General features: G+C 48.9%; 1 protein-coding gene and 1 long non-coding RNA gene across 3 annotated transcripts in view; one reads left to right on the forward strand and one right to left on the reverse strand.

Moving 5' to 3' along the window:
• Positions 1-14,097, forward strand: part of CRISPLD2 (cysteine rich secretory protein LCCL domain containing 2) — an 89,025-nt gene that overhangs the window by 42,669 nt on the left and 32,259 nt on the right. The window contains exons 7-12 of one of the 2 annotated variants that reach the window (XM_001112988.5): positions 4,034-4,177; positions 5,966-6,026; positions 9,492-9,558; positions 10,042-10,172; positions 10,952-10,995; positions 13,582-13,654. In XM_001112988.5, coding sequence (XP_001112988.3) covers positions 4,034-4,177; positions 5,966-6,026; positions 9,492-9,558; positions 10,042-10,172; positions 10,952-10,995; positions 13,582-13,654 — 520 coding nt within the window. The remainder of the gene's footprint in view (positions 1-4,033; positions 4,178-5,965; positions 6,027-9,491; positions 9,559-10,041; positions 10,173-10,951; positions 10,996-13,581; positions 13,655-14,097) is intronic. The other variant, XM_015126725.3, reaches the window with a different exon arrangement.
• On the reverse strand, positions 2,277-12,941 carry LOC144338306 (uncharacterized). The gene is made up of 3 exons (XR_013412303.1): positions 12,897-12,941; positions 10,365-10,500; positions 2,277-3,532 (listed from the first exon to the last, which is right to left on the reverse strand). It is a non-coding gene; the product is annotated as an uncharacterized LOC144338306 (long non-coding RNA).

A 14,097-nucleotide genomic window follows, 5' to 3' on the forward strand; every position in this document is an offset into this window, starting at 1 on the left:
TCCCAGCCAGCTGTTCATGGCTGACTGCCCACTGGGGAGAGGAGATGTCCTAAGTGGGGATGGGGCTGGAAGAAGGAGCGATCTGAACACTAAGACAGACCATCTGGGTCTGGATCATGTATCACCTGTGGCAGTCCTGGTGTAACCCCCACCTCCAGGGAGCCTTCCTGGACTTCACAGACAGACAGTGCACCTGCCCCATGTTCATCACTCCCCCAGACTCCTTGGGAACCTTGATCCTCAGCTGCCAGCTCACTCCAGGGCCTCCAGGGGCACGTGGCAGGGGTGTCTTGTGTGTTGTTTGAATAAATATGCCAATAGCCACAGAGGGGCATTTTCAAAGAACAAATGTGCACAGAGACCTTAGATGCCAGTTTACGTCCACCAACATAGCCCCATGTACTAATTTTTAAATTTTTGGTGGAAAGTATCCAACTTTCCTCGGCAGGTACCCAGTTTCCCAGCTAATCATGCAGCAAGTCTCCTCTGAAGCAGCTTCTCTGTAGAAGCTACTTACCAAGAGCATATCCAGGAGGCCTGGTAAGGCCTTGACCTCTAACGGAGATGGAGCAGGGATAAGGATATAAAAAAGAGGTATTCTCCCCTCTCACCCCCGCCTGTGTGGTGATAGAAGGCGCAGGCTTCGGGGAAAGGTGGTTTGACTCCCAGCCCAGCTACTTCCCAGCTGTGTGAGCCTGGGCAGGGCCCTTGCCCTCTCTGAGCCTTCTTTCTCATCTGTGAAATGTGGCCAATCATGCCTCCGAAAGCAAATGGGAGGCTGACAGGAGAAAATGCCAGGGATGGCTGGGCGTGGTGGCTCATGCCTGTAATTCCAGCACTTTGGGAGGCTGAGGCGGGTGGATCACCTGAGGTCGGGAGTTCAAGACCAGCCTGACCAACATGGAGAAACCCCGTCACTACTAAAAATACAAAATTAGCCAGGCGTGGTGGCACATGCCTGTAATCCCAGGCTGAGGTAGTATAATCGCTTGAACCCGGGAGGTGGAGGTTGCGGTGAGCCGAGATTGTGCCATTGCACTCCAGCCTGGGCAAAAAGAGCAAAACTCTGTCTCAAAAAGAGAGAGAGAGAGAGAGAGAGAGAGAGAGAGAGAGAGAGAAAGAAGGAGAGAAAGAAAGAAAATGCCAGGGAGGGCCCAGCCAGCATCTGGCCAGTGCTCGGTGAACGTTAGCTCTGAGTGTGGTCACCAGGTTTAGAACCAGGAGGGAATCTGCAGAGTGATATAGATAATGCCCTGAGACCCCAGCCCGGAGCAGAATGGGGCACAGAATAACCTTGCCGCGACCTCTGCACGGAATTTCCCCGGGCCCGTGCTGGGCCATACAAGGTGTCTTCATTAGGAGGTACTCGGATCCAGCCCATCCTGCGGGTAAAGCCTTCTACTTTTCACATGTGGGTGTGAGAGCCAGGACTGTCTGTCTGCCCATTTTCTTAAATAGAGAGTCCTCAAATGCTTTAGACCGCTTTACCAAACTCTCCTCAGCTAAATAAAGCTGCGATTATGAGGTCTCAACATCCTAAAGGCCAGTGGAAGAAAACCCGGCTTATTCTCGAGCCAGCTCCCGCTCTCAGTGAGGGCAAGCCTGAATAGCCTCATTGACAGGAAGAACAGACACGCGCCCAGGCAGCCTCCGCAAACCCGGTGTCTTCCTGAAGCTTCCACAGATAGCTTTTGCTGCCAGAGGTGTTTTCAGAGTTCCCTTTTTGAATGTCTTGAAGCTCTGTTGCTGGACATATGCTCTTTTCTTTAGGTGACAGGATTCTCTGGGGGTTTTGATAATTCATGCATTTGGTGAATTTTGTTGAGCAACTGCTGAGTGCTGGGTGCCAGGTATGAGGCAGGCTGGCCCCCGGCCTCTGGAAGTTTGCAGCTGGTGGATGAGGCAGGTGGTGGGGAAATGACAGCTGCGAGCAAGCTGCTGGGGAACAGTGCACGGTGACCCATGAGCACATCCAAGATTAGAATTGGGGCTCAGAATGGCTTCCCACCTTCCGACTTAAACCCGTCTCTTCCACTTGTGGGACAGGACCAGCCTGGGGTGGTGGTTGTAGGGTAGTGAAACCGGCCAGTGAAGCAGCTATACCCCAGCCTGGGAAGGCGTCAGGGAGTCAGTCATTTGCCCCTCGTTTGGCTGTTTGGTGTTGTGTGGACACGAAACACTTGCTCTGTCCTTTAGCAAAGAAAGCTCATGTATTTTAAGAAGTGGAAATAAGACTTTGGGATTGAGGAACACTTGATGAAACTTGGATTTTTTTTTTTTTTTTTTTTTTTTTTTTGAGACGGAGTTTCACTCTGTCACCCAGGCTGGAGTGCAGTGGCACGATCTCCACTCACGGCAGCCTCCACCTCTCTACCTCCCAGGTTCAAGCACTTCTCCTGCCTCAGCCCCCCAAGTAGCTGGGAATACAGGCACCTGCCACCATGCCCAGCTAAATTCTGTATTTTCAGTAGAGACAGGGTTTCACCATCTTGGCCAGGCTGGTCTCGAACTCCTGACCTCATGCAATCCATCCGCCTCGGCTTCCCAAAGTGCTGGGATTACAGGTATGAGCCACCACACCTGGCCCTGAAACTTGAATTTTAATCCAAAACCACAAAGAGACCTGCAAGGGCGCTCTAGTTATTCTCCTTGAAATTGTTGTCACCCAGATACATCTATTGCCCTTTTTGCTTGGGGAGCTTGGAGACCACAGGTTTCCAACTCTGGTCCAAAGACATCTGTTGGGGCACGGGAGGGGCGGGCCATAAGTGAAGGTATTCACGGTCCCCAGCAGAGATGCTCCTGAATTTGTCTTTGATCAGGGCCGCTCTGGCAAATGAAAGTAGCAGTTTCTTTGCTTTAGCTGGAGTTTACAGATTGGTATCCTGCTGGTCTGACTGCAGGTTCTGGTGAGCAGTTTGTAGTTGTCTTTCAGGTTGAAAACTGGAAGATAAGCTAACTGAGGTTTAGTAAGTGCAATCTGTTTGGTTAATTAAAATGTTTTACAACATGGGTCGTGGTCATAGTTGGAGAAATAACAATATACCATGTCCTTGAATAAGGAAAAGATTGTTCTTTTGGATAGTCGGATAGTTCTACATGTTGAGCGTGACATTATCGGACAGGAAAACTCCAGTACAGAAGTAACAGTTGAGCTGGTTAAGTGGCCCTGACTGGCAGGGGGAGAGAAGGGATGGAAATGGGCTGGTGTGAGGTGCAGTTGGGGTCTAGGAGCACTGAGGCTGGCTTTTGTGCGCCATGGTGGGTGCATGACGAGGAATACCCTTCCCCAGTGAAAACCCAGGGATAAGGAGGGGACTTCCTGGGGGTCTGCCATGGCTTTGGGCCAGTGGCTGAGGAAGTTTTGTTTTGTTTTGTTTTGTTTGAGACAGAGTTTCGTTCTTGTCACCTAGGCCGGACTGCAATGGTGCAATCTCAGCTCACTGCAACCTCCACCTCCCGGGTTCAAGCGATTCTCCTGCCTCAGCACCCCCAAGTAGCTAGGATTACAGGCGCCCGCCACCACGTCCAACTAATTTTTGTATTTTTAGTAGAGACGGGGTTTTGCCATGTTAGCCAGGCTGGTCTCAAACTCCTGACCTCAGGTGATCCGCCCACCTCAGCCTCCCAAAGTGCTGGGATTCCAGGCGTGAGCCACCACGCCCGGCCTGAGGCAGCTTCTTGAAGTTGCTTCGTGGGGGCAGAGGGTCAGGTGGAGGAGGAGATGGGACAAGAAAGCATTATGATAACCCAGATGTGGGCGGGAGGCCTGCTAACCTCTGGGCAGCCTGGCTGGTCTTGGTTCCAAAGTAAACGCAGTGAGCGGAGAGCGTCCCCATCTCATCTGGGCTGGTAGAATTCCACCTGGCCAGGTCTGTTCTGAAATGTAACTTTCTCTTTGCCACTGAAACGATTCTTTGTAAAACCAAACCTCAAACACGTTTAGTTTTCAAATTGCTTTTTTTTTTCCCCCGAAGTGCGTTTTTGTTGAATCCCAGTGTGTTATTTTTTTTCCTCCCTCTTCAATATTAAGAAGAAACCTACACTCCAAAACCTGAAACGGACGAGATGAATGAGGTGGAAACGGCTCCCATTCCTGAAGAAAACCATGTTTGGCTCCAACCGAGGGTGATGAGACCCACCAAACCCAAGAAAACCTCTGCGGTCAACTACATGAGTGAGTCCGGGCCCTCCTCCACCCTGCCTGCCCTCCCAGCCACCTCCAAAGGGGACAGGGTGGGTGGAGGAGGGGAGCTAGTGGATTTAGGTCTGCAAATCCACAAACAGTGGGAAACAGGGTGCGGCGAAGCTCATGGAGGCACAACCGTAAGACGTTTTTCAAAAACGATATTTTTAAGTCATTTCAAAAGCAAGCATTATAGGACTTGCGCTTGGGTGGCATTTTTTTCCCCCAGACAGGTATTTTAAGGTTAGACCTTCCCTTGTCCTTTCAAAAGGGATCTGGGCTAAAGTTGGGTTCCTCTGGAAGGCGCTGGCCCCGCAGAGGGCAGGCAGCGTCCAGGCTGGCTCTGGCAGGTTCCACTCCTTCCTCACCAGGTCCTGGCTCTGGACTCAGTTGGAGCATCCATGAAGTAGGGGATAGTGGTGCTGCATCAGGCTTGCCCGGAGGATGAGCTGCAGCAATGCGGGTCACCCAGTGCCAGCTGAGGCCTCCCTGTACATTGAGATAATTGCAGAGTTGCCTGCAACTCTTTTTTGAGATGGAGTTTCGCTCTTGTCACCCAGGCCGGAGTGCAATGCACGATCTCGGCTCACTGCAACCTTCGCCTTCATGGTTCAAGCAATTCTCCTGCCTCAGCCCCCTGAGTAGCTGGGACTACAGGTGCCCACCACCATGCCCAGCTAATTTTTGTATTTTTAGTAGAGAAGGGGAGATGTTTCCCCGTGAGACTTCCAGGAATCCACAAAATATTGGGGATTGCTCACCTCTGGCCCTTTGGCTCCCTGGGCACCTCAGCTGCCCAAGCTTTTGTTCTCCCTGCCTTCACCTCCCCAGGGTGGAGTTCAGCTCACCTTCAATTTCCCTGGACGCTGCTGCGGGACCTCATTCACAGCCATTGTTTCTGCAGGCCTGGGGCTGTGGAGGGACATTTTCACTCAGGTGGGGCTGGAGGCCTGGGCTGGATGCCCTTGGCTCTCCCCATTTGCCCCGCAAGCCTCAAAGGCCCTACAACTGGACCCCTCTTTGAGGAACAGCCTCACACCCGCCTTCTCAGAGCCCCTCTCTTCTTTTCATAACTACCATCTCCCCTGCCCCCACCAGGCTTTCTGTCCTCTTCAGATGTCTTTCCCTATGATGCTGGAGCATTCTGTAGCTTGCTTTGACCAGGAAATATGCGGAGGCCTCGTCCGTCCAGGAGTTCAAAATGGTGCCATTGTTTCTTTCAATAACATACGTTTACATCCCTTTTCAAACTATAACATGACTCCAAGACTGATATGTTCCCATAAAATAAAGCAAAAAGCTTTGCAAAAGGCATCTTGGCGATGGGGGAGATGACTCGGGTGAGCCTGGCTGGGTCCCCCGCCCCACAGACTCGGAGCAACGTCCTCCCTACCCCCTCAGGAGGCCTGCCCTGCAGAGCCCTGTGGGACCACAGGCACATAGTGTATGCCAGGCACCCTGCCAAGGCCAGAGTTCACTTTCTCTGTCAGTGCTCACAAAAGCCCTTGGAGGTGGGTACTGTCGCTGTCCCCATTGTTCATATGTGGAAATTGAAACTCAAGGGGAAGTAACTTGCCCAAGGTCACTCTGCTACTGTAAAGCGGTGGGCCTGGGGTCTGAGCCCCCAGCGGAAGCCTTCAACCATCAGGCATCGCCCTTGCTCTTAGAATAGCATGGATTGGATTGCGGAATGTGCCAAAATGTCCCTCAGCATGGGGAAGGCTCTTCTCACTCTCCTGCTTTCATGCCGTGACATGTATTTCTGCACTTCTCTCCTAGCCCAAGTCGTCAGATGTGACACCAAGATGAAGGACAAGTGCAAAGGGTCCACGTGTAACAGGTGAGCCTGTGCTGGGCTGTTCTGCTGTTGCATATTTAGCAAGCTACTCTCACCAAGCAGAACAGGGGTTAGGGCTGGGTAGTGTCCGGGCACGTGCTCGCCTCGGCCATTGGCAGATCCTATGGGAATGCTGCAGGATCTGCGCAGGCTGCTCCCAGTGGGCCCCACTGGACGGATGGGCCACCCCTGTATCCCCCCCATGGTAGATGAATAAATCCATCTAGCTGATGCAGTCATTCAGATGATGAACACTGTCTGCCAAAAAGAACGAGTTTGGTTTTGGCAGTGTGACTGCCGGGCTGTTCTTTGTGGTAGTAAGCAGCCAACAGGTGCAGCCGCCGCATGCACACCCTGAGTCAAATGGGAAAACCGTGTCATTGGGAGAGGGGACCTTGCTCGTCTTCCTACGAATTCTGGCATCAGTTTGCCGAAAGCTGAATCGAGTTATTTAAAGCACATGTTAAAAAGGGAAGGTGGAATCTTCGGTTTTATATCACAAGGGTTTGGAATTTAGTTTGCCAGGAGAACACTTCACTTAGACGTTGGCAGGACTGTGATGAGAGGGACTTGGAGCAGCCAGGATGAGGCGGCTCAGTGGGCTCACATGTGGTGCTGTCGTTTGTTGGTGAAATGAGCCTGATGTGTCAACAGTCAGCGGTGGAATAACAGTGCCTAAAACCTCGCACTCAGTGTTAGAGTAGCACTTGTATGTCTCCGTGCTGGGCGAATTGGGGGAAAGCAGGCAGTGCCTGGCAGGGGCCTCCGCCGTGTGCACTGCCCAGTGTGGGCTGCCAAGAAGCTGGAGTTGTCCTTTTGTGGCGATGCATCTTTCTGAACGCTAAGCGCATCATGAGAGCTTCTCCCCTGAGTAGTAGTCAGTGGAAAAAGGTGAGCACGTGTTGGAGAACATTCCTTGTCAGACAACATCGAGGCAGTTCCAGAGCTGGGGTGGGTGGGGCACTCCCCACACAGGGAGGAGGCGGGAATCTGTCCACATGAAGGCTGTTAGAGGCCTCCAGTCAAGAAGAGTTACTCAGCCCCAATCTGCCATGGTGGGAGTATCCTCAGTCTTGCTGTAGAGGCCGCCCACAGTCTGGCATACCTGTTTTCTGTTCATCATGCTTTTACAAAAATAATAGTCAGTGGGCTTTTTTTTCTGACTTGAAAAGGTAACTATGCTCATTAATAATGATTCAGGAAAGTAATAACAACAACAAAAAGGTAGAAAGAAAAAAATGTGTCCCAAAATCTCATCAATACCAGTAGCAATTTGATGTATTTCCTTCCAGTCTTTTTTTCTGTGCACAGGTGAGGCTAATGCTGCTTATGCATTTTCTTTTCTTTTCTTTTCTTTTTTTTTTTTTTTTGAGTTGGAGTCTTGCTCTGTTACCCAGGCTGGAGTGCAGTGGCACGATCTCAGCTCACTGCAACCTCTGCCTCCTGGGTTCAAGTGATTCTCCCACCTTAGCCTGCTGAGTAGCTGGAACTACAGGCTCACACCACCACACCCAGTTCATATTTTGTGTTTTTGGTAGAGATGGGATTTCACCATGTTGGCCAGGCTGGTCTCGAGCTCCTGACCTCAAGTGATCCACTTGCCTTGGTCTTCCAAAGTGCTGGGATTATAGGCATGAGCCACTGTGCCTAACCTGCTCATGTATTTTCACTTAGTATTTTCCAAGTATTCCTCACAGACTTCCTGCTTAGTGACTGCGTGATACTCTGACATACAACTGTACATGAATGTGTTTAGCCATCGCTTTGCTACCTGCTGGCTTATTTCCAGCTTTTCACCATTATAAACAGTTGGGGCCAGGCACAGTGGCTCATGCCTGTAATCCCAGCACTTTGGGAGGCCAAGGCGGGTGCATCACTTGCGGCCAAGAGTTTGAGACCAGCCTGGCCAACTGGTGAAACCCCGTCTCTACTAAAAATACAAAAATTAGCTGGACATGGTAGCACACCCCTATAGACCCAGCTACTCGGGAGGCTGAGGCACAAGAATCGCTTGAACCTGGGAGGTAGAGGCTGCAATGAGCCAAGATTGCGCCATTGCACTCTGGCCTGGGTGACAGAGCGAGACTCTGTCTCAAAAATAAAAAAGAATAAATAAATAAATAAACAGTTGAGATACGCTTGCAGGTCTGGCTTTCTGACTTTTGCTTGGAATATATATTTACAAGGGAAACTGAAGAGCTAATGGATATGAATGTTTTTAAGTCTTTCTTAAAGGTTTTCTTAAACTTCAGAGTGATTTATACTTCCATGAATAGCAGCACCATCACTGAGTTTTACCCTATTAAAAAATCCTTGCAGGCCAGGCATGGTGGCTTGTGCCTGTAACCTCAACACTTTGGGAGGCCAAGGTGGGTGAATTGCTCAAGCCCAGGAGTTCAAAACCAGCCTGGGCAACATGGCAAAACCCCCAAAATTAGCTGGGTGTTGTTGTACATACCTGTAGTCCCAGCTACTTGGGAGATTGAGGTGGGAGGATCACGTGAGCCCAGGAAGTTGAGGCTACAGTGAGCTGTGATCGTTCTTCTGCACTCCAGCCTGGGTGATGGAGTGAGACTATCTTGGGGTTTTTTTGTTTGTTTGTTTTTTGAGACTGAGTCTTGCTCTGTTGCCCAGGCTGGAGTGCAGTGGCACAATCTTGGCTCACTGCAACCTCTGCCTCCCGGGTTCAAGTGATTTTCCTGCCTCAGCCTCCCAAGTAGCTGGGACTACAGGCACCTGTCACTACACCCAGCTAATTTTTGTATTTTTAGTACAGACAAGGTTTTGCCATGTTGGCCAGGCTGCTCTCGAGCTCCTGACCTCACGTGATCCGCCTGCCTTGGCCTCCCAAAGTGCTGGGATTACAGGCGTGAGCCACCACGTCTGGCCTTGTTTGTTTTTAATGAAAAAAAAAAAAAAGACTATGGTTGACCTGCTATTTCTGTGGATTCAACCAGCCTCCGATTCGACCAACCTCGGATTCAATCAACTGCAGATCAAAAATATATATTTTTAAAGTGTATGGTATTACAATACAATGATAAAAAAACTGGTACAAATTTTAAAAACAATACAGTGTAACAACTGTCTACATAGCATTTACCTTGTGGTAGGTATTATAAGTAATCTAGAGATGCTTTAAAGCATACGGGAAAAGACCAAAGGTTATACGCAAATACTAGGACACTTTACATAAGGGACTCAAGCATCTGCAGACTTTGGTATCCTAGGGAAGTTCTGGAACCAATCCCCCATGGATACCGAGGGACAACAGTATTGTGCTTGTGTGAATATGAACTTCAGTCTGCGCCTGGGTAAACTCTGACTTGTCCAGAAACAATGGAATCCGCAAAAATGAAGCTTTTCTATATTTAGCAATAGAGCTATCGATGGAAAAAATGATAAACTCATTGTGAGGTGTAATCAACGTGCTTATCTCTGAACATCATTTTGTTTCTTCTTTGTCAGGTACCAGTGCCCAGCAGGCTGCCTGAACCACAAGGCGAAGATCTTTGGAACTCTGTTCTATGAAAGCGTGAGTGTGGCCAGTCCTCCTCTCCATGGCTTGTGTGGGATCCCGTTGCATATGTTTAAAGCAGGTGGTTGGCTTTAGTAGGAAAAAATTTTCTTTCCACTCCTTAGTCAAACCTGGCATTTCTAGAACTGGGGCGGGTGTATATTTATGGGCTTACAAACTAGCAAAGCCACTTTCGGGGACCGATCCTCCTGAAGGCCAGTCTCCGTCTTAGACGGAGCATTCACACAGCGGACTAAGCAGGGAGAAGGGGCTGTTTGTCACCGTTCTTAGTTTGTAAAGCAACTCGGATGAGTTTTTAAGGTAAGCAACCCCAGGAACAAATGTGTGGTTATGGACAGAGGCGAGAGGCAGGAGTAGGGTGAGTTTTGGCTTGTCCTTCAGGCTTTTAGTGAGTTGAGGACAAATGTTTGGGTATTTCTGGTGAAACTTGCTAACAGAGGTTGAGAATATGACTCTGGTCCTCCCTCCCCTTCCCGCTAGTCGTCCAGCATATGCCGCGCCGCCATCCACTACGGAGTCCTGGACGACGAGGGAGGCCTGGTGGACATTACCAGGAACGGGAAGGTCCCCTTCTTCGTGAAGTCCGAGAGACATGGCGTGCAGTCCCTCAGGTAACTACTTTGTGATCGGGGCTCTGTGAAACGGCTTTCCTGTTTATGATGGTGTTGTTGAAAGTTTGAAAAGTATCACACAGGCCGTGCGTGGTGGCTCACACCTGCACTTCGGGAGGCCGAGGCAGGTGGATCACCTGAGGTCAGGAGTTCAAGACCAGCCTGACCAACATGGTGAAATTCCGTCTCTACTAAAAATACAAAATTTAGCCAGGAATGGTGGCACACACCTGTAATCCCAGCTACTCTCAGGAGGCTGAGGCAGGAGAACCACTTGAGCCCGAGGCGGAGGTTGCAGTGAGCCAAGATAGTGTCACTGCACTCCAGCCTGGGCGACACAGCAAGACTCTGTCTCAAAAAAACAAAAAAACAAACAAACAAAAAAAACCAAACCCGCAGCTCTAACTCTAATGCAAATGTGGTTTTATAATTTGATCATGATATTAATAACTAACTTCCTTTATAATGTTTAAATTTATCTTTTTAAAATTCGTTTATTTTGCAGCTGTGCTTAGATTAAATTTATCTTATATATTTGAAAACCATTATTCTTAGAAGGGGTCTATAGGCCTCACCAGGCTACCAGAGGAGTCCTTGATACAAAAAAAGTTAAGATACCCTGCTCTAGAACATTCTAAGAGCTCTCAGGCCGATAGGAAACAAGTAGAAAAGTGTCAAGTCAAGATTGCAAATAAGATAAGTATAGGAGCAAATGTTCACTTGTAGAAGCGATTCTATTTGCATTTACCTAATGGCTTTTTTTTTTTTTCTCTTAACAGCAAATACAAACCTTCCAGCTCATTCATGGTGTCAAAAGTGAAAGGTAAGCTGGCCAGTCTCTTTTGCAACCATAATACCTGGGTTATCTCAGATTTTTGTGGAAATTTCACTTCCTTGAGTCACTGATAGAATGTTTATCCTGCCTGTGAACATTATGGTTCTCATCATTGTCAAGGCTTTTTCAAGATGTCATTTCTTTAACCAGCTTCTAAGAATATCTGGACTTGAAATTGGCCCGAGATCACTGCACCAGAAACACAGGGCTGAGGTTGCCAGCTGAATGTCACAGACGTACTGACGCCTGGGGCTAGAGTGGCTGAGAGGTTTCACTGGGAGTGCCACTTTCTGTCCATTGGTAATGGCTACCTGGAGTGTAGTGTTAAGAAGGATTCTGAGGCCTGCATCTGAGCTCAGTGGAAAACAGAGCTTGATAGACTAGTAATGTCTGCCATGGACAAGAGAAGGAGGTAAAGGGAAGTGTGTGGCACTTACTTGCCGTCTCTGGCCCAGCTTTTTACATTGCTCAGTGTATATTCATTTGGAAGGTGGGATGCACGATGGGTGAGCACACTCCAACCAGAAGTGAGGGGATGGGTCATAGCTGCCCACACGGCGCCCTTGACTAAAATGATCTCAGGCAAGCAGGGATGTAGGAGCCATTCCAGCTTCCTCCCCGGAGCTCTGCCAGCAGACCATGCCATTGTTTTGGGACAGCAACTCTTATCATTTGCCCTCCATGCAAAAGTTCTAGTTAGATATCTTTATTAAAATATGTAGTAGCTTTTTTTCTTATTGCAAAAAGAATGCCTGTTTATTCCAGATAATTTAAACATGGAGTGGAACATTTTTTTTTGTAATGATGACCTAAATTCCAGCAGCCAGAGATAACCATGGTGATCACTTTGGCAAATATTTCAGTTTGTTTTCTCTATGTATTAGAAGTATGTACATTGGTAATATATACGTTGATGACTTTTAAAACTTGAAATGGAGTTACATACAATTTGGTAACCTAATTTTTTTCTTAAGTAATTATGTGTCTGGCTGATATAGTAGCTCATACCTGTAATCTCAGCACTTTGGGAGGCTGAGGTGGGAGGATTGCTTGAGCCCAGGAGTTTGAGACCAGCCCTGGCAACACAGTAAGACCCCGTCTCTACAAAAAATACACAAAATTAGCTGGGCAGGGTGGCACACACCTGTATCTCAGCTACTTCGGAGTCTGAGATGGGAGGGTTGCTTGAGCCTGGAAGCTCGAGGCTGCAGTGAGTCATGATCATGCCACTAGACTCCTCCTCCAGCCTGGGTGACAGAGCAAGACCCTGTCTCTAAATATATATATATATGTGTGTGTGTGTGTGTGTGTGTGTGTGTGTGTGTGTGTGTAATGTATTTCTGTGCCTTTAAATCAAGCTTGTCCAACCCACAACCCATCGGCTGCATGTGGCCCTGGATGACTCTGAATATGGCCCAACACAAATTTGTAAACATGAGATTTATGCATGGACCTTTTTTTTGTAGCTCATCAGCTATCATTAGTGTTAGTGTATTTTATGTGTAGCCCAAGACAATTCTTTCTCCAGTGTGGCCCAGGGAAGCCAAAAGACTGGACACCCTTGCTTTTTTTTTTTTTTTTTTGAGACAGAGTCTTGCTCTGTCACCCAGGCTAGAGTGCCGTGGCGCAATCTCAGCTCACTCCAACCTCCTCCTCATGGGTTCAAGCAATTCTCCTGCCTCAGCCTCCTGAGTAGCTAGGATTACAGGTGTCTGCCACCATGCCCGGCTAATTTTTTTTTTTTTTTTTTTTTTTTAAGTAGAGACAGGGTTTCGCCATGTTGGCCAGACTGGTCTTGAACTCCTGACCTCAGGTGATCCACTCGCCTCAACCTCCCAAAGTGCTAGGATTACAGGTGGGAGTGAGCCAAGATCGTGCCATTGTACTACAGCCTGGGCAAAAAGAGCAAAATTCTGTCTCAAAGAAAAAAAGAAAAAGAAAAAGTTTACCTAGCCCTGGACTAAATAAAGACATGCTGTCAAAGATCACAGGTGGCCAGTATTAGAACTGTTTCCTTACCTCTGTTGTTTAAACACAACAAATGACCTTGGAAAAAAAAAAAAACCCTCGCCCTCCGCAGGGATGAATGTGCCTTGACTAACAGCAGGAGGCGGGTGGCATGTCAGCAAGAGTTCTAGAGCAGGCACCGGAAACCTGGGCTCCCACCTCAGTCCTGGGAGGCCTCTAGGGGCACTCCCAGCTCTCTGGGCTTCCATTTCCTCATCTGCGTACTCAGAGTAACACCTACTATGAGGAGCAAAGGTGATCAAGTCAGGAAAAGTTTCCAAATAAGACAGTCACCATTCAGATGAAAAGCACCACCAGCCCCACAGAGAAACCACTGGGAGTGACAACACCCTCAACCCGCAGACACACGCAGGCCGTGGGTTTGGTCTCATCTCTTGAGTGCCCCTCGGTGGGGTACGAGGAGCCTGCTGGGTCCTAGTCCCAGGTCTGTTCAAGGGCCCAGGGAACCCATAGGCCCTGGTAGTCTAGTGGCCCATTTCACAGCCCCGTAGCCTGAGGCCCAGGCATGCTGGGACCTGACCCTTTCCCCCTTGCTTCTCTTCACAGTGCAGGATTTGGACTGCTACACCACCGTTGCTCAGCTGTGCCCTTTTGAAAAGCCAGCAACTCACTGCCCAAGGTAAGGCGGAGCTGATCTGTCATCTTTTCTATGCATGATGTTAGATGTAGCTTTTTAGGTTGGGTGAGGTGGCTTATACCTGTAATCCCAGCACTTTGGGAGGCCGAGGCAGGTGGATCAGTTGAGGCTAGGAGTGGGTGACCAGCCTGGCCAACATGGTGAAACCCCATTTCTACTAAATTAGAAAAAATTAGCCATGGTGGTGGGTGCCTGTAATCCCACCTACTCGGGAAGCTGAAGCAGGAGAATTGCTTGAACCTGGGAGGCGGAGGTTGCAATGAGCTGAGATCACGTCATTGTCCTCCAGCCTGGGTGACAAGAGTGAAACTCTGTCCCAAAATAAATAAAATAAAAATAAAAAATCGGCTTTATTGAGGTACATGATACCATCCACCCATTAGAAGTACACGATGTGGGCCGGGCACGGTGGCTCAAGCCTGTAA

Source organism: Macaca mulatta, chromosome 20 (genome assembly GCF_049350105.2).
Source record: "Macaca mulatta isolate MMU2019108-1 chromosome 20, T2T-MMU8v2.0, whole genome shotgun sequence".
In the NCBI taxonomy this organism is placed as follows: domain Eukaryota; kingdom Metazoa; phylum Chordata; class Mammalia; order Primates; family Cercopithecidae; genus Macaca; species Macaca mulatta.